At 37.7% G+C, this 21,274-nt stretch overlaps 1 protein-coding gene across 2 annotated transcripts in view; it reads right to left on the reverse strand.

The window, feature by feature from the left end:
- Positions 1-290: 290 nt before the first annotated feature.
- LOC105468803 (remodeling and spacing factor 1) overlaps positions 291-21,274 on the reverse strand; it is a 158,619-nt gene continuing 137,635 nt past the window's right edge. For both annotated transcript variants that reach the window (XM_071075345.1, XM_011719180.2), the window contains exons 12-16: positions 18,264-18,331; positions 16,972-17,179; positions 15,241-15,461; positions 12,236-12,424; positions 291-7,816 (exon numbers count right to left, since the gene is read on the reverse strand). In XM_071075345.1, coding sequence (XP_070931446.1) covers positions 7,242-7,816; positions 12,236-12,424; positions 15,241-15,461; positions 16,972-17,179; positions 18,264-18,331 — 1,261 coding nt within the window. In that variant the 3' untranslated portion in view covers positions 291-7,241. The remainder of the gene's footprint in view (positions 7,817-12,235; positions 12,425-15,240; positions 15,462-16,971; positions 17,180-18,263; positions 18,332-21,274) is intronic.

Raw genomic sequence — 21,274 nt, forward strand, 5'->3', positions numbered from 1 at the left:
GGACCACACAGAACAAGTCCACAGCCTCTATAATGTATTAGTTTTCCAGAGGCTAAAGATAGAAATCAATAATAGTTTTCTAATATCTATATTTGTCTAGTTGGCAAATAGCCTTAAAAATTATTTTAGGGAAATGATGCACTTGTACATTTACTTTCCAGATAGCGGGAGAACAATTTATCTAGGCCTGGATGATAAATTTTAACCATCATGAACTGCTACAGACAATTTATTCCATGTGCCACAAAATTTAAAATAAGCTAAGTTTGCAAACACATCATGCTAAATAATTCAAATTTAAATTTTTATTATGACAATTGACATATTAAGTGAAAGAAATGACAGAAGTATTATAATAAAACATTTTGAAAGAAAAAGTTACACGATTAGGCCAATAGCTATAAAATGGCTTTAGGCCTGGTTTATAACACCAAGAGTTCTGATCAGACTGTAGTGAGACACTGAACATTTCATTAACAAAAATATTGGCACCAGCCACAACATATTTTGGTTGTCACTTACAAGGAATATTGTATTTAAACAACTATGCACTGCAATTCTAACACACTAGGTGTTCATACACTGAAGTTAACCCCTGAAGCTTTAAGCTACCAAGAATTCCTATACTTTTAATGCACAATTTACTTTGTGTGTTATCAGAATTACATTTCCAGTTTTCTGATCTTCCCTGCCCCCCCCGCCCCCACACACATGCAGTATATTATGTGACAGAGAGCACTCCAGCTTCTATTTGACTAACAGCACGGTCCTGATTACCTCAAGAGTTATATGCTAATCTTGGAGCTTCTGCTTTAAATCTCATCTCCTAGAAACCAAATAAAGCATTCTGAGAACCTACTCCAGGAATACATTTTTTAATGCATAGGAAAATAAAGCATTTCATATAAGCATGCTGGAAAATCAAGAGACATTCTGATTAGACAGTCCCTGAATTCCAGCTATTACTTCAAATCAAAATTCTAAAAGACACCATTTACAAATTTTTATCTGGAATTTGTATTCTTCACATGGAAACTCATGATCCCCAGGCTTCCCTTCTGAATGAGGACAGCAAAAAACTGACGCTGGCAAAACATGAATATAGCTTTGACAGAAATTATGACACACTTAGATGAATTTAATTATTTTCAAGAATACACTTGTACTACAAAGGTGAGAAATTAGAATGGCAAAATTATGACATGGGAAAAAGCACTGACATTTAAATGAAGCTGTGAATATACCATGGTAAAACGTGCCATGTAAAAGACTGTGCTAGAATCAGAAGTTCTACAAGATTTCAAAATACTTAGCGAATAAGGAGGGAACTGAAATTTGAATTTGACTTCCCTTGCTGCCACGCTTCAGCAGACAACTATTCCTGTGGAATTAAGTCCACTGAATAACCAAATAGAGCAATTCTAGTTTTTTCCTTCTTTTATATGAATAGATGAAAATCAAGCCTTGCTCTACTCCCATCTTAGCATAGGACATACCCTTTCGAAGTGTACACAAAACCTCATGGCAGGTTTGGGCAAGCTACAACAGATACCATCATCAAGAAGCTACTTTGAAAGAGAATAGAACACCAGACTAACATTGAGAATACCCTAGTTAGGAATTACAAAAATCATGCCCTATAAGAATATGCTGTTAACAGCCAAATCTGGGCTACTGTAGCTGTTCTGATCCTGAAAATCCATTCACTAATATAAGCTAGATCTGTGCGTGTGTGTGTGTGTGTGTGTGTGTGTGTGTGTCTGTGTGCACAATTTTCATGCAGTGACCTTAAAGCTTTGGAGACAGGGCTTGTTAAACTCTATTAATTTCAAGGCTTGTCCACATAGCAGTTGACATGCACCAATTCTGCTAAAGGGCAGGAGAATGAAAAAGACATGGCACAAATTTTTAAACAATTTTAGGTTTAATTACATAATGCACCTGTAGATGATCTAGCATAAACACAATTGTAAAAAATCTACATCCTATTTTAGGGTATTTTCCCACCTCCCATCCCTTAAAAGCTGTACAGTTATTAAAAAAAAAAAGGTGACTCTCAAGCAAAATAAACTTTTTTTTTTTTGCAACATACAAAATAAGTTAAATGATTCAGAAGGTTTTGAGCCATGAAGTTCCCGAATAACTGTGTTCTGGCTGTTCACGAGCATGACATGCAAGCTGCTGGTCTATGACCAGAACTCAATAAATACAGATCAAATAAAACCGCAAAACACTTAAATTAGATTTCTTTAGAAACTGATGAAAGTCAAGAAAATATATACTTAGAATTAACAGTTCCATTCTTAACTTACATCATCCAGTGGCAAAAAGCACAAGGCAAGTATTCAGTCCTTAGCAAACTTTCTAGCTTGTACCGGTTTGGACAAAAAAGGAAAAAAAATTCCTTTAAAAATGTTTTTTCTCATTCAAAATATCCAAGAAATTTAATAAATTTCTACTCATCTATTGTTATGCCCTCTCATATAACTTATGTATAGGATAGTAATATTTTAGTTATTAAAATAAAAATAACATCTTCATTAACTGAAACGATTACAATGTGCCAGAATTGGGTTTAATGAATTTTCCAAAGTGGTATAAATATGAAATGAAAAAAAAAATTGTGCTCAAGTGTCCAAAAGGAGGAAAAAAAGTCCACAAATGGGATCCTATTCTAATTGACTTCCAGGAGGGTTTGCATGAATGAATACAAAAAGTGGTGAGTGTATAATCTAAAGTGGTTATATACTAAGTTCATTAAATTTTGGCTTATGACCTCCTTGCTTACTTGGGAATTACTCTGTTCAACATATTACAGTTACTTAGCAATTCTTGGCACTCAAAAGATGTTAAAAGATAATTTAAGTTGGAGCAAAATATTTTGAAAACAAATTAAGTGAACACATAGCAACTCAATTTAAATACATTGATAGCAAAAGGCTTTGACCTTAAGGATTGGCATAAAAACGACACAAAAAAATCAGTTAACTTGCCACTTCCAAAGTAGGTTTACAGGTACATACTTTGGGAAAGGTAGATAAAATAGGAATGGATTTTAATCTAAGAAGATTCAATAATGCATCATATTAAGCAGAAGAGGGCTAGGTAGATTACAGCAGATATGCAGCCTTGGCATTCTCTGCTTCTTGGAGAACGAGTAGGATATTTTGAGAATGTCAGACATCAGGAGAAACTGTTGCCTAGATTTTCTGTAATTAAATGATATTTGTAATTATATCTGTTGCAATGCAGCCATCTTATTTCTTTCAATAGTTAATGATGGATTCATTTTTATTTCTTCTGATACTTATCTGAAGTGTGTGCGTGCGCGCACACAAACAAATACACATGTACCATTTAACTCTAGGTCTCTGAATAGTTGTTCTATAGCTGTGAGGCATCACCTTGAATAATGGACCTGTTCCACTGTGTTAGTGAAGAGCGGAGTTCCTAGCTTTTTCTGAATATTAAACTTGTAGATTCATTAGGTTCTTTACAGTTGTGTGGTAGAACTAGCGAATGGTTAACATCTCTTATGCCCACAAACAAGCTAAAAAGGCATTCCTTGTGACAAAGGACATTCCATCAATCCCACTTAAAAACAGCTAACATTTCCTCATCATTTTGACTATTAAGTTAAACAAGTAAATGTCCATGTTTTTCTTAATGTATGTACTTTGCTCAAATATATATTATGGGATGCATTTCATCAACCAAAAAGTAAAAACTGGATATGTGTAACACCCTTTTAAAATTAATTTGTTTAAAAATTTTCAAAAGCTTCATTAGCATTTGAAGTTTTTGGTTCTTGGGCAGGTCACTTTTATATAGATTACCAGTAGACATGAATTTATTCTAAACGAAACTCTCCTTTATCCTCTGAATCTGTAACCTTGAACAATTGAAAAAAGGATGTCGAGGAAATACAACTTGATGTACATTCTTGAAAATATCTCTGCCATCATTTTGCAGTAATGTGCCAATGATGGAAAATGCTTTACACTAAACACTATTTTATCAGCACTGATGTACAAAACCAAAATGTTTTCAGTCTGAGTCATTTTCACATATATTTCAGTTCAAAGTTTCTGCTTTGTGAAAAGCTGACTAGTTTTCAGACCTTTACAGAAATTGCAAACTAAATATACTGAATATTAATCTACATCTCCCTTTAATACATTTGCTACAGTCTAGAGTTTGGGAGTCCAGCTTGTATTTCAAAAAGGGGGGATTAAATTATTAAAGGGCTCTACTATGTAGCAGCTATTGAGTCTAAATCCATGGTTAGTGCTCTAAAAAAGATCCAAGACTGTCTAAACTCTAGATCAATTACTGCTTTCCTATACTTTCTGCAGTTCGTAGGGACTGTATTGTCTTTGTATACAGAACATTTCGTTTTCTAAATTTTTTTTCTAACTTCTTCAGGATACCTTCAGAGTGTACTTCAGTGATCATAAACTCTTTGAGGGACTGAATTTGAACTCCAAGCAGCAAAACTGTTTTTGCACTGCTCAAAATTTAATAATCAATAATCAATCTGCATAATAATGTTTTACCAACTGTTTGGATTACATTCTTGGTAGATGACCTATAGTTAATTGATTTAATCAAAACATAAGGTGAGAAGGGGTACATTCACTATCAAGTTGACAAACACTTACTCAAGTTTGGTAAACATCAGGCAGCACAAGTGGTCTCCAAACCCATGTCAGTGGGACATTTGCTAAATGGAATACTCAGCCTTTGCGATGGTAAAAATTACCTTAGGCTTTCTATAGAAGAAGAGTAAAAATAACTCCTTATTTCACATTAGGCATCCTGTTAAAATTATCTACCCATTTAATACTACTTCTGATCACTGGCTTAACTGAGGAATAGAACTAATAGGTGGAAAGAGGAGCTGGTGTGTCCAGAGGTAGAGACAGGGCACATGGGAGAGTTTCCACACAATAGTGGCTTTACCCAGTTGCAGGACTAAAATGGTGGGGTGAGACTGGGTGGCAGGAAAGGGCACCTGTACATTCAAACCACTTACCTTGCACTGGTAGAAATCTTTATATTGCTGGCCTGTTTTAGATAGTTTAAAAGGTTAATTCTTAGCTGACTTGCAAATAAATAAAACAAACCTAGCTGGAAAGGAGACTGTAAGTGAATGCAGCTCCTTCCACAGTCCTGCTTTACCGTCTGTGAATGTAAGCCCTTCCTTCCCTTCCAGTGGAACACTGTCTCAAAATAAAAATCACAACTTACTTGGAACCACACGCTATTGGTGCATCCTATTTTTAGGCTGCTTTCATTATTTTATTTTTTTACAGATACATACACATTGCTAGAATCAAAGCAAAAATATTAATGGGCAGGTACTACAGAACTAAAGTGAAACAAAACAAAACAACAAACAACTGAAAAACAACAGCTATAAACTTTCAAGGCCAAAAGATAAGATTTAAGGGCAATACCTGTTGAAGAAGGAAAAGGAGTATAAAGTTCCTAGAGAGGTATTTATAATGCAAATCTAATGCCAGCTTTTTAGTAATAAAAAAGAGAAGTGCTTTACTATATACTGACTAGCACATAATATTTAATTTGGAAAGAAAAATTAATGACGTTCCTTGGGCCAGCAGCAGATATGGTGTGTCCATTGCCGGCAACAGACACAACACTGGAACAGAAAAACCCAAATCCCAGGGCAAAAGTATTCACAGAAGTAATGGTTGAAGGTTTCAGGATTTAACAGGCTAGGTTTAATCACAAGTGCTACACTCTGTACAATGTTATGGCTCTGCCTGAAGTTTTACAGCTATAACAGAAACTAAATAAGACAAAGTTCATATTTTAGTGTCAATTACATGTTAGGTATTTAGTTAGTTAAAAACCCTTTCTTTTTTTAAATAAAGGGCTTTTCTTTAAAGTGTTGAGATGTTTGAAATGGATGTCATGCCTATTAATTACATCGGCAGTTCTCATTCAACTCTATGTTGGTTGTATGACTATTAATGAATTTTAATAGAAGTCTAACGGCCAAAGGCCAAAACTACATTCAAACTCTGCTAATATATCCAGGCAGATAGGAAATTCCAACACACACACATACGCACACGCACACACAAACATACGCACACATGCTAAAACTCAAACTAAAAACCTCCCAAAGGAACTGCTTTGTTTGTAGACTTCAATTTGAAGTAGATACTAAGGGCAAGAATAGACCAGTTAAAATTCACCTGAAAATCTCTTCCCAGTCTTCAAATGTGCTAAAATATCACTGTCAGCTTAGCATCTCTTCATGTATGTTATATATAGATGTATTTTTTTCAAAATGATATTTCAGATATTTAAACATCAAGTGGCCAGAAGACAAGAGTTATACTATTGGCAAAGTTTACGATCCACCCAGGCCTTAACAAAGACCACATCCATTTCGCTAATAACCCTCCATCAGACATAATATATTTGAGGCCACCTTATTACCACTGCATAAAGCTATTTAAAAAAACGTGTTGCTAGCACAGTCTGGTTGGCAAAGCTTCATTATACATTTTACTGTACAAATGCTTTTCAGATGATTTTATTTTTTTTAAAACAAGAAACTCTGCTATAACAGAAATTTAGGTTAATTATGATGGTACTTTCACTGTCTCTTCTTTATTAAGTGTGGTTATCTCCAATAGTAAACAAGTTGATTTCACAAAGGCTGTTACTAAATGACTTATGTATGATGTTATCTACAATTCTCAAACTGTAACAGTACAGACTTGAACTTTTAAATTGTCTGTAAATCATCATCTATGCCATGAATGTTTAAATATAATATATATTTAATATGAAAAAGCTAAAGCACAAGTGCTTTCTCCCACCCCTAAATTCTGTTTTGGGCCCTCACAGATTCGGAATGCATTCTCATCCACCCTTTTTCACAAAGTCAGGAGAGCTCAGGAAATATAAAGTCAAAAATATACAAATCTTTGTTGTTATTATAATAAGATTTTTTTCCATGAATGAAATTACCAAGGACCATGAACCTGGAAAAAGAAAATCAAAAGGAATTTACAGCAATTATTTGTCTTCAAAGTTCAAAACTGGTCACTTCACAGAAAGACTTCAGGATTTGTTGAAATTTTTCTTCTAAAAAGTCATTCTGTAGTGGAGTTTTCTAGGAAAAATTAAACAGCTTTTAATAACTGGCCCGCTGGTGTGAGAGCTACCGTGGAATAAATTAGCACAAAAATGGAAAAAAAGTCTTATAACTGTTCACTGTTACAGACGTAATCAACAAGGTCAGTCACTCTCAAAAGCTCATCTTCCTCCTCTTCTGGTGCTCCTGCCTCCTGCCCACCACTTGTCCCATTGGAGGCGAGGCTTGCACTGGCTGTGCTGTTGTCCTTGGGGGTCTGAGACTTCTCAGTAGGCTTGCCAATCAAGTTCTCAATGGCTTTGCCAGGACTCTGTCCATTGGTTGAAGGTAAGTCCACTAAGCTATAGTCCAATGGGCTCCCCACTTTGCCTACATTTTCAAAGTCCTCTTCCTCATCACTTTCTATCCGGTAGGGCTTCTTGGTGCTCTCTTGTTCTGAGGGCAGGACCCTAGGCTGGCTGTCATGGGCAGGCTGATTTGCATCTCCATGAGCATTGTCACAACTCTCCTCCTCATCCGTCTCAATCCGGTGTAGCCGTTTGCGGGATGGTTTGCCTTCCTCTTCCTCCTCCTCCTCATCTGCTTCTGAATACTCATCTGTGCTTCGGCCCCGCTTTCGAACTGACCGCTTTGATTCTTTAGCTAGCTCGTCATCTTCAGAGTTCTTGGACAAATAGCTCTCTAGAATAAACAGCACATTTAAGCCATTGGCATGGGTAACCATAAACGAATTTAATTCTCCTTTTCCTCCCCATATTCACCATGTCCTGCTTTCAGAATTGCTTGTACATAAAAATGTCCTTTCAATAATTGGCCTGATTTCTCTCCTCAGCCCCATAACAGTGCCCAATATGATTCATGGTATACTTTATTTATGATTTTAGAGAATATTTTCTTTTTTTTTTTGAGACCAAGTCTCACACTGTCACCCAGGCTAGAGTACAATGGCGTGATCTTGGCTCACTGCAACCTCCACCTCCCGGGTTCAAGCCATTCTCCTGCCTCAGCCTCCCGAGTAGCTGGGATTACAGGTGCCTGCCACCACACCAGGCTAACTTTTTGTATTTTTAGTAGAGACGGGGTTTCACTATGTTAGCCAGGCTGGTCTCGAACTCCTGACTTTGTGATCCATCTGCCTTGGCTTCCCAAAGTACTGGGATTACAGGCGTGAGCCACCGCACCTGGTCTACTTTATTTTTTGAGACGGAGTCTCACTCTGTCTCCCAGGCTGGAGCATAGTGGCGCAAACTCGGCTGACTGCAACCTCTGCCTCCCAGGTTCCAGCAATTCTCCTGCCTCAGCCTCCCGAGGAGCTGTGATTACAGGCGTATGTGCTGCCACACCCAGCTAATTTCTTTACATTTTTAGTAGAGACGGGGTTTCACCATGTTGGCCAGACTGGTCTCGAACTCCTGGCCTCAAGTGATCTGCCCACCTTGGCCTCCCAAAGTGCTGGGATTACAGGCGTGAGCCACTGTGCCTGGCCAACAGCAAATTTCTTGGGGAAGATGTCTGATAATGCTTGAATTAAATGAAGATAGGTTAGTTACAAACTAAGAAACTCCTTCCCACTAGTACACAAATTAGGTTATCATGTCAACATGCTGATAAGGAAAGATTTAAACTGGACACCCAACCCTGTACATCTTAAACACTGTGCCAATTCTCATCTTAGTTATCAGATACCCTTGGTAGTCTTAATTGTCTTCTCTTCTTTGTCTATACAGTTGGGCCTCCCTATCCATGAATTTAACCAACTGCAGATGGAAAATATTCAGGAAAAAAATAGATGGTAGTGTCTGAACTGAACATACATAGACTTTTTTCTTGTCATTCACTAAACAATACAGTGTAACAATTATATAGCATTTACATTGTATCAGGTATTTTAAATATTCTAGAGATTAAAGTATATGGATGATATGGGTAGGTTATATGCAAATATGACACCATTTTATATGAGGGACTTATAAATCCAAGGATTTTGGTATCTGTGGGGATCCTGAAACCAATCCCCAATGGATACTGAAGATGACTCTACTTCCATTTTAGAAGAGCTCACCTAGTCTCACAACTTGGCATGCCATCTATATGCTAACGGCTTTCATATTTATTTTAGGCAACCACTGAATTCCAGACTAGTGTATCAAACTGCCTACTTGACATCTAGGCTTGGGTATCTCTAAGCAGGCATTTCAAATGACGTGTCTCAAACTGGGCTCCTAAATTTTCTCCTTAATCCTGCAGCACTGTGGTCTCTACCATCTTAGTTTTTCACAATTGCTCCTCCAATTTCTCAGTCATCCTTGACTATTTTCTTTCTCTCACCCAACCCAACAGTAAATCCTTTCGGTCTCACTTTAAAACATACCCCTAATGTGACTGCTTTTGCCTCTTTACTGCTACTGACCCAGTTCTACCCTCCATCATCTCTCACCTGGACTATTACAATAACTTCCCAATGGGTCTTCTAGCTTCTGCCCTGGCCCCCTTCAATCTATTCATAACACAGCTACCACAGCAAATTAAAACCTAAGTCAGATCACATCACTCCTTTGCTCAAAATGTGGGATGGTTTGCTTTCCTCTTCCTCTTCCTCCTCATCTGCTTCTCAATACTCATCTGTGCTTTGGCCCAAATGTTTCTCACCTCACACGAAATAAAAATCCAAAGTCCATACAATACCCTACTCTGTGTTACCTAATATGGTAAACACTAGTCACATGTGGTTATTTTAAATTTAAATTAGTTAAAATTAAATAAAAATTAAAATTCAGTTCCATGGTCACTCTAGCCTCATTTCAAGTGCTCAAGCCATACGAAGGCTAGTGGCTATTGTAACCATCAGCACATATATAATCACTGCAGAAAGTTAAACTGCATGGCACTATTTATCATCAGAGATTAGCACATCTTTTATATAAGAGGCAGGCCCTATACTCTCAGTCACAACAACTCAGCTTTTTGAGAAAGCAGGCAATAGACAATATGTAAACAAGTGGGCATGGTAGTCTTCCAATAAAAATTGTATTACAGGGTAGGGTGCAGTGGCTTACACCTGTAATCCTAACACTGTGGGGGGCCAAGGTGGGGGGTGGATCGCTTGAGGCCAGGAGTTTAAGGCCAGCCAGGGCAACACTGCAAGATCTCATCTCTATTAAAAAAAAAAATTAAAAATTAGCACAGTGTGGTGGCTTATGCCACTTCTAGCCACTTGGGAGGCTGAGGAGGATAGACTGCTTGAGCACAGCAGATTGAGGCTATGGTGAGCTGTGATTATGCCACTGAACGCCAGCCAGGGTGAGCCTCTGTTTCAAAAACAAAAACAAAACCTTGCTTTTTTATTTATGTAAGCAGGTGGGCTGTTGTTTGCTGACTGGTCCCCACTGACCTCTTTGCTTCATCTCATTATGTTTGCCTTCACTCACTCTGCTCCAACAACCCTGCACTCCCTTCTGTTTGCTGAACATGACAAGCACAAACATATCTCAAGGACTTCATACTTATTGTTCCATCTGCCTGTACCATTCTTCTTTTAGATAACTGCATGACTCACACACAACATTTCTTTCAGGTCTTCACTCAAATGTTTTCTTAGTGAGGATTTTCCTTAGTATATTATCTGAAATTCAACTACTTTCCCAACCCCCTTTTCTCCTTTATTTTTTTCCACAGCACTCATCTCTAATATATCATATATTCTACTTATCTATCTTGTTTATTGTCGCTTTCTTCCCAACTAAAATAAGAGTTTCATAAGAACTATTTTGTCTGCTGTTATATGCCAGTGCTTGGAACAGGGCCTAGTTTAATAAATATTCATATTTAACGGCTTAACTAATGCATTTATGTTTGTCTCTGTGACACATGAAGGTAAGTACACGTTCAAAAAAGATGTTCACCTCCCTTCTTTAGCATTTCACATCCAAACATTTTTTTCCCCTTTCTCTTTTGTCTTGGGCTCAAACTTAAATTCATGTTTAATCTATGAAAGCAAAACAATCTTCAAAACAGGCCATAAAGCTGGGTGCGGTGGCTCAGGCCTGTAATCGCAGCACTTTGGGAGGCCGAGGCGGGCGGATTACCTGAGGTCAGGAGTTTGAGACTAGCCTGGTCGACATGGTGAAACCCCGTCTCTACTAAAAATACAAAAATTAGCCAGGCGTGGTGGCGCATGCCTAAAATCCTAGCTATTGGGAGGTTTTTTTGAGACTCTGTCTCAAAAACAAAAAACAAAAAAAAAAAAAAAAAAAAAAAAATATATATATATATATATATATATATATAAAATAAATAATAAAATAAAAAAGACTAAATGGATGTCAGAAATTCATATTTTAGAGCTTGTCTTGTACTACTGGTAGGGGGCACAGCTATAGCTATTAGGAAATAAAACAGTTTCCAATGGAAATCATAGTAAAGGCGGAAAGAGACAGTAGGCACTTTTATTTGAAACCTTTCAGCTATTGAGGACATAAGAGGTTATTTCAAAATGAGGGCCATGAATAAGGGAGTAAAAAAAAGAAGCAGAATAAATTTTGATCAGATCACAATTTTCTGAGATTCTTCTAGTTTCAATGAAAATTTTAACTACAATGGAGATCTTAAAAATTAGCCTCTTATCAAGTATCCTTTATTTAAACTATAATATGCACAAAATTATAGGTTTTATCTCAAAGATACTATTGGTTATATGAATTTTTTTTCTTTTGAGACACAGTCTTGCTCTGTCACCCAGGGTGGAATGCAGTGGTGCGATCTTGGCTCACTGCAACCTCTGCCTCCCAGGTTCAAGCAGTTCTCCTGCCTCAATCTCCTGAGTAGCTAAGATTACAGATGCAAATCACCACACAGGCTAATTTTTTAATTTTTAGTAGAGACAAGGTCTCACCATGTTGGACAGGCTGGTCTTGAGCTCCTGGCCTCAAGAGACTTGCCTGCCCTGGCCTACCAAACTGCTGGGATTACAGGCATAAGCCACCACACCTGGCCTGGTTACATGAATTTTAAAGAATGGTACAGAATCACAATCCTGAGTTCACTTTATAATGTCTATTTTGCCTTGTCCAAACTTCTACACGTAGGAGACCTATGCCTTACCTTCACTCTCTGAGCTGGAAAGTCTTCGCTTGTGAACTCGCCTTATTTCTTTACCACGTCGTAAACTCTTCTGGGAACCGTCACTTTCCGAGTCTTCTTTGTAGTTAATTTGTCTTTTCTGATTTCTCCTTGACCGCCTTCGCCGAGTTTCTACAAAATCATCACTAAAATCATCACTGAAGTCACTTTCTATTTAAAAAAAAAGGAAGAAAAAAGTACAAAATTTAAGTCTATTAAGTAGAAATGTAGCTTAGGTTATAAAAATGAAAAGCTACTAAGCAGAGTTCAGTCATAAATATTTTTAAGTGAACAGTAACTTTTGTAAGTCTCATTTTATTTGAGAGAGTATCTCACTGTCACACAGGCTGGAGTGCAGTGGCATGAACACAGCTGACTACAGCTTCAACCTCCCGGGCTCAAGAGAGCCTCTGGCCTCAGCCGCCCCAGTAGCTAGAGCTAGGATCACAGGCACGCACTACTACGCCTGGCTACCTACCAAAGCGTTGAGATTATAACATGCCTGGCCTTTAAGTCTCACTTAAAAAAAAAAAAAAAAAAGAATGAGTCAATCTGTGGGGGTTTTTAATGCCAAACCTCACAATGTATACTCTTAGCAGTGAATCCTCAAGATTAGAAAATGTTTTATCCTTTTTTGTTTGTTTTTGAGACAGAGTCTCACTATGTCGCCCAGGCTAGAGTGTAGTGGCGTGATCTTGGCTCACTGCAACCTCCACCTCCCAGGTTCAAGCAATTCTCCTGCCTCAGCCTCCCAAGTAGCTGGGACTACAGGTACCCACTACCACACCCAGCTAATTTTTATATTTTTAGTAGAGATGGGGTTTTGCCATGTTGACCAGGCTGGTCTTGAACTCCTGACCTCAAGTGGTCTGCCTGCCTCGGCCTCCCAAATTGCTGGGATTACAGGTGTGAGCCACCGCGCCCGGCCTAAATGTTTTATATATTTTTAGAAATAGTCCTTATTGCAACTGACCTACAGCTACCTGGTCAGGTACACAGTTGCCATGACTGCTCTTCTTGGTAGACGGCTACCACAAATCTGCCTCCTGATAATCTGCTGTTCTACATGTGGCTATAGTCATAATGTATTGCAGAGGTTAAGCCCTCTAACCAAAGAAAACTCATGAATCTGTTCTACACAAATATAGAACTCAAGTTAGATTTTTGACTTTTCTCCATAAAGAATACAAATCTGCTAAATAAAGTACACAGACCTAAACTTGCAAACGACTGCTAAATAGCATTGTTCTTGTCATCTCTGATCAATAAACCAGAGTGAGGCTATTGCGTTATGTCACCGCTGTTTTTCAGAATGTTAAATTCCACCAAAGTACTACATTCAAGCTTGTTATTCTTTCATGGATTTCAAACATTTCAAAATAGCTTGCCAATAGGTCGAAGTGGTTCTCATTGGCCAAATTTCGGACAAATGGAGCCTAAATAGTGATGGGAATGTAGTATATCCACTGATCAGAATAAGAATCCATGAGTATACATTGACATAAATAAACATACGGAGGAGAAGGGAAATGTTCTTTCTTACAGAACAACAATAAATAAATATAACAGACATGACAGAGTTAGAATTATCCACAGAAACTAAAACTAGTAGGTGAAATATAAGGAACAGGATATTTAAATAGTCTCAAATTCCCACAAATTACTTATTAATTATAAGGAAAAATAATAAAGAGACTCAGAAGATGCAACATTCTCTGTGCTATTCCTGCTATAAATGCGTAATCTGAATCTTATTACAAGGAAACAAAAGAAATCCAAACTGAGAAACATCTTACAAAACAACTAGTATGTACTCTTTAAAAATATCAAGATCGATGAGACAAAATTTGAGGAACATTCCAGATTAATAGAGACTAAAGAGATGTGAATAAACACGTAGCCCTGGAATGGATCCTGGGTTAGGAAAATAAAAAGATATAAAGAATAATACAGAGATACTTGATAAAAATTTGAATGTGTACTGTTAATTAGGTAATAGCATTATATCAATGTTAAAATATCTGAATTTGGTAACTGCACTGTGGTTATGTAAGAAAATGTCCTTGTTCTTAAGAAATAATCACTGATAAAGCAGCATGATATTATCATCACTTATTTAGACAGTTTAGGAAAGAAGATAAATAAAACCAAAAAACCCCCACAAAGATGGCCAGAGTCTGACACTCATATCTATAGTTCTTCTCCAGTAAGATGACACCTATCCAGTAAGTAAACGCATGCTCCAGTAAGATGAGCACGCATTTCTTTTAGTGGTTGAGCCTCTATTTACTCACTTAATAAGGATAAGCATACTCTATAACAACACCAACTACTGTTAACCTGTAAAAACTACTCAACACTGACTGTGGTCTAAATGTGAGTTAACTTATATTCTTCTCTCTTCAACAGCTGGGCATCGATGGAAATGTTCACGGTTTATTGACAATGATTTCCAAGAAACCCTATGAAGGTGAAGGTTTAGGCATGGAAACATTTGACACCAAGGAGTCATCACAATCCTACTAGGTATCTGATATGAAGTTAACATATCAATCTGTACGTATTTTCTCAGATGTGCTTTCTATGAGAAAAATTTAGTCAGAAATAAGTCTTAGGAACAGAATTTTAAGAACTCTTAACTCCAGAAGTCGTAAGAATTTGTTGAGCTGGCCAGTGTGCTGGCTCGTGCCTATAATCCCAGCACTTTGGGAGGCCGAGGTGGGCAGATCACCTGAGGTCGGGAGTTTGAGACCAGCCTGGCCAACATGGAGAAACTCCGTTTCTAAATACAAAATTAGCCGGTCATGGTGTGCATGCCTGTAATCCCAGCTACTTGGGAAGCTGAGGCAGGAGAATCGCTTGAACCCGGGACGTAGAGGTTGCGGTCAGCCGAGATGGTGCCATTGCACTCCAGCATGAGCAACAAGAAAAAAAAAAAAAAAGAATTTGTTGAGCTGAGGTATCATATGGATACAGATTATTTTTACCAGAGTCTCTACTATTCTCCTCAGATTCCTCCTCTTCATCATCATCGGAATACTTTTTCTTTGGGGTCTTTCTTCGCAAACGCCTGCTCTGCCTCATTGGCCGAGAGGGGTGTCGCCTCAGTCTACGGCTACAAAAGTCAGTGTCACTGTCATCATTAGATGGTGGATCTTCTTCACTTTCATCTGGGTTTTCATCAGACACAACAAATTCATCTTGAGATCTGTCCAAGAGAAATCAGATAAAATACAATAGTATTTAGAAGAGTGAACCCATTTTTTAAGAGTACTAATTCAAATTCTAGTGAGCCCAGTGAATCATTAAGTATAGTGCAACATATCCAGATAATTGTATCAAATGCCCTATTTATAAAATGGGGAAAATGTTTTGCCCCCCATCCTCTTAGGAGGGGTTGTAAAGATGAATTAATGTTGATTTCTGTACTGGTTTGACCTCTTGAGATGTCCCCCATGTTAAATTCAACATATTCAAAAGTGAATTCATTATTTCCCAATCTACTTCTCTCTTCTGTTCCCTGGCCTGGTATTTGGCGTCATCACTCATCCAGTAACTCCAACCAGAAACGTGGTATATATCCTAACTTTCCCCTTTTCATTGATCATATCTAATCAATTACTAATTTCTCTAGAGTCTACCTCTTAAAAGATAATCTCTCAAACCTGATCTCTTCTGTTTTCAGCTTTTCATACTCACCTAAACTACAAAAGCAACTCCACAAATAGTTTCTCTAATATCTGGTCTCATTTCCCCTCAATCTATTCTCCAAATGAATGCCAGGATGAATCTTTCTGAAGCATAAATCTCATATTAATTTTGTGTTTAAAACCCTTCACTGGTTTTGTATAATTTTCAAGATAAGTCAAAACACTTATGCATGACTAATAAAACACTCCCTAATCTGGTTCTTTTTATCACTTCGCCACATCTCCAGCAGGGCACTCTCTACTTCATCCCCTTATTCCGGCTATCCTGAGCCAACAGGAGTTTCCCAAACATTCCATGACATTTTATGGCTTGCTGTCTTGGACATAAAACTTCTATGCTTATAATACCTTTATCTTATCCTGCTTTTAGTCCCACACTTGTTGATTCCAAATATTTATTCTTCAAATTTAAGATCAAGCTTTACTTTTAAGCCAACTTTCCTCTGTACCCTAATTTATCTTTCCCTGTATTTTAGTAGCAGTTACGCAGAATGACTTTTTTTGTGGTTTATATGCTTGTTTCCTCTTCTAATAATCTGAAAGGAGAAACTCTGCAATATTGTTTCAATTTCAACTCTGCAAAGAAGCCTTTCTTGATCTTCTATACTGGATTACCTGTCCCAAGTCCAACTCCTATGAGTCATGAGAGGATAATATCTAATTACTTATTTATTTTTCGCATAGGACTGGAAACCCCTCACAGACCTGGCAGAAGGTGGCACAGAGGTACAGAGAAAGCTCTTGACAAATCAAAGTTTAATTGTAGTCAGTAAAATTTAAATATAATTTTGAATGTTAAACAACCATAAATCTATTTTCTGTTCTAAATTTTAAAAACGGGCCAAAATTAGTATTCTCGAATCTGCTTTAAATATCCTGAAAATAAACAGATCTAGTCTATGGACATGAAGAAGAAAACCCTCATCACGGCACGGGCAAGCCTCTCTGCTAGCCCAGTCCTGTTCCTGCTGGTATCTAGGGATTGGGGTCTAATGGGAGACCACGCACCCATCACTGATCTTGAATTCGTCCTCGCTCTCTTCTTCATCCAGGTTGCTGTCACTGTCCAGATCGTTTAACCGCCGGCGTTTCTTCCTTCGAGCAGCAGCTGCCCTCTGGGGTCGTTTATTTTCTTTTCTTTCTTCATCCAAAATAGTAGAGATGTCTTTCCCACGATGACCTGTGATGGTGGAGATATCTTTTCCTCGGCCAACTCCTGAGTTTGGAGGAGGGAAGTTCAGGGAGAGAAAAATATGTGTTTATTAAAAGCTTCCCTTTAATTTCTAGAGACAGTCCTTATTCATGCTTAGTAGCTCTTCATTTCTTTATTTTCTTCCTACAAATACGCAGTTTTCTCATGACTTCAGCTGACAGAGGTCTCAGAGTTTTAGCATTCGTTTATCCTACTGAATAGAAGTTTACTACGTAGGGAACCTCTTGTTTTTTAAATTTTTATATAATTCACACACCATAATATTCACCCTCTTAAAGTGTGCGATTCAGAGGTTTTCAGTATAGTCACAAAGCTGTGCAACCATCACCACTAACTCACTCCAGAACATTTTCATCACCCAAAAAAGAAACCTCATACCTATGAGCAGTCACTCAAGAATCTCTTCTTGAAAGCTGTCTTTTGGACAAGGCTTTAGAAAGAGGCCAATAGAGTTTTTAAAAACAGTGTTTGCAGGACAGAAAAAGTGAGAATTCAGCAGCAAAGATGTAAACAAGACAAACATTTCTGGAAAAGCCTTAAACGACCTACTTATCAATCTTTTCCAGAGTTTTCATAATAACTAAGTAGAAACCAGAATGTTCCATATTGGAGCACTGGCTAATAGTGCTTTAATTAAATTACCTTCAAGTTCTTCTATCTTAATGCCACTTACTAAAGACTATGAAACTAAGAAATCAATTTTTAATAGGTTAACTTAAATTTTGGTTTAAATTATTTTGGTTCTGATTATCCATAATTGTTGAGACTTCGTAGTCTCAAAGACAACACAAGAGTTTCCTCAGTTTTCTATATGGAATCAGAAGTAAATTTTTTAACCTATGTAGGAACATCAATGTTTTATATCAGGTTGTAAAACAAAACTGCTTTAAAAGTAATTAATAAGATCTGAGTCTATACACTGACATCGTGTCCAAAAATTACTCTAAATCTGAGACAACTAACATCAGTACTAATCATAATACACACTGGGAAAGAGAATAAAAAAATATGCTCACTGCCCTAATTTGGCACCTGAATGAACTTCTTGGCAGAGTTCTATGAAGAAGAGAGAATGACAAACACATACCTCCTCCATCGGCCTCTTTGATATCATCTTCAATAGCTTCATCAATTGCTTCATCAAACTCATCAAATCTAAAATATATACAATGATCACATTATAGCCTGTCCTGGCTTTTTTTTTTGTTGTTTAATTATTTTTATTTATTTATTTATTTTTGAGATGGAGTCTTGTTCTGTCGCCAGGCTGGAGTGCAGTGGCACCATCTCGGTTCATTGCAACCTCTGCCTCCCGAGTACCTGCGACTACAGGCATGTGCCACCACACCTAGCTAATTTTTGTACTTTTAGTAGAGACAGGGTTTCACCATTTGGCCAGAATGGTCTGCATCTCTTGACCTCGTGATCCAAGTGCTGGGATTACAGGCGTGGGCCACCGCACCCAGCGGCCTTTTATTTTTAAAGAATACCTTTAGCAGATGTCTGTTACTGTCTGATTGTTTATGTCCCCTCAAAATTCACATGTTGAAATAATAAATCTCAAGGTGATGGTATTAGGAGGTGGGGTCTTTGGCAGAGCCCTCATGTATAAGATTAGTGCCCATATAAAAGAAGCCAGAGAGAGACCCTTTGTTTCTTCCACCATATGGGGTTACAGTGAAGATGGCCATCTACGAAGGAGAAGGCCTTCACTAGGCATTAGGTCTACCCTAAAGAGTCCCCTCATCCCTTCTGTGATTAAGAACACCCTAGAAGGTGCCATCTATGAACTAGAAAGCAGGCCCTCACCAGACACCATACCTGCCAGTGCCTTGACCTTGGACTCCCTAGCTTCTAGAACCGTGAGAAATAAATTTCTGTTGATTAGAGGTTATCCAGTTTACAGTTACTTTGTGATAGCAGTCAAATTGGACTGAGACAATGTCAGCAAAAATTTTTATAAAGAGCCAGATAATAAATATTTTAGGCTTTTCAGACAATGCAGTCTCTGTGTAACTACTCAACTCTGCTACTGTAGTGCAAAGCAGCTACAGATAACATGTAAGTAAATGATACAAATGTGTTTCAATAAAACTTTATAAGCATTAAAATTTGAATTATAGGTAATTTCCATATAATTTTCACAGGATATTATTTTTCTTTTGATCCTTTTTTTGAAGCATTTATAAAAACCACTTTGAGGTCACGTTGTACAAAAACTAGAAGTGAGCTGAATTGGGCCCACAGGCCATAATTTGCCAACTCCTAATTATACAAATCACATGGCAAAGTAAGTAAAATAAAATTACAGTTCCATAAATGCTATTAAGTCCTAATAATATGTCTAGGCACAGTGGTTTACATCTGTAATCTCAACACTCTGGGAGGCCAAGGCAGGTAGATCACTTGAGACCAGGAGTTCAAGACCAGCCTGGGCAACATGGTGAACCCCCGTCTCCATAAAGAATACAAAAAATTAGCTGGTGTGTGCCTGTAGTTCCAGCTACTTGAGGGGCCGAGACAAGAGGATTGCTTGAGCCTAAGAGGCAGGGGATGCAGTAAGCCAAGATTGCACCATTGCACTCCAGCCTGGGGGACAGAGTGAGACCCTGTCTCAAAAAAAAAAAAAAAGTCCCAATAATAGGGCTATATTATTACTGCTATTGAAAATTATATTATTACTAAAATTCATACATGAAAGGTTAAAATTTTAGAACTAGGTAAAAGTACTTCTTGAAGCTGTTTACCTTGACTTAAAGAAAAGGATCAAGACTAAAGGATTCCTAAGATTTCTTCACATATAAAATGCCTTTTACTTCAGGGCTCAGCCAAATCTCAAAACAAGTTATGAAGTAACTTGTTTAAAACTATGCTAAAAATGGTAATTACTAGCCATGTGTGGCTATTTATATTTAAATTCATTAAAATTTAAAATTCTGTTCCTCACTAGATATAATTCAAGTATTTAATAGTCACATATGGCTACGGCCACATCAGACATCAAAGAAATAGAACACTTCCATCACCAGAGTATATTATATTGAAGAGGGTGAGATTACGAGCACACAATGGATTAACAACTGCATCAAAACTAAAAGCTGGGGCTGGGTGCAGTGGCTCAGCACTCTTGGCAGGCTGAGGCAGGAGTATAACTTGAGCCCAGGAGGTTGAGACCAGTCTGGGCTATATGGTGAGACCCTGTTATCTACAAAAATTAAAAATAAAAACATTAGCCAGGTATGGTGATGTGTGCCTGTAGTCCTAGCACTTTGGGAAGCTGAGGCAATAGGACTGCTTGTGCATAGGTGTTCCAGGCTGCAGTGAGCTGTGATCATGCCACTGCACTCCAGTCTGTGCGACAGAGTGAAACCCTGTCTCAAAAAAAGAAAAAAAGACTAAAAGCTGGAGGCTGGGAGTGGTTGTATAAACCCATAGTCCCAGCTACTTGGGAGGTCAAGCCAGTAGGATGGCTTGAGTCCATAGTCCCAACTACTTGGGTGTCTGAGGCAGTTGGATGGCTTGAGCCCACGAGTTGGGAGTCCAGTCTAGGCAACATAACAAGACCCCATCTCTAAAAACTAAATATCCGGCCTTCATAGTTAGAATATATAATTTCAAAGGACTCATAAATTTCAGATGGAGAGCTCTTCTTTTACAATGTAATTTTTACTGGCTGCATAGTATCTCATCTTACACATGTACCATATTTAGTCAAAACAGTTTATTTCCAATTTTTCACAACTGCATATTTTGAGAAACATTCTGGTAGCTGTAGTGCGGATTTTTCTTAAGTTCTGAGAAAGTAAAACTCAGCACATCCATTCATTAGGGTAGAATAGCAGATACAGATAAAGCAAGATGCCAGATGCAAAGTTAACTGAAAACAGCATTTGTCCTGAGGATAGGGTGCAGCTGTAAGGTCGCATAATAACCTATTTCTTTGAGTGACTACTTTCTTACTGAGAAATTTGTTTGCTAAAATCAAAGACCATCAGAACTTCAGGTATCTGAAACTATTTCAGAAAGAATGAAACATTCCACTCTTGCCTTAATGATAATCTAAGTCATTTTTAATGCAACTAAACAGTCTTGATTTAT

This window comes from Macaca nemestrina, chromosome 12 (assembly GCF_043159975.1).
Source record: "Macaca nemestrina isolate mMacNem1 chromosome 12, mMacNem.hap1, whole genome shotgun sequence".
Classification (NCBI taxonomy): domain Eukaryota; kingdom Metazoa; phylum Chordata; class Mammalia; order Primates; family Cercopithecidae; genus Macaca; species Macaca nemestrina.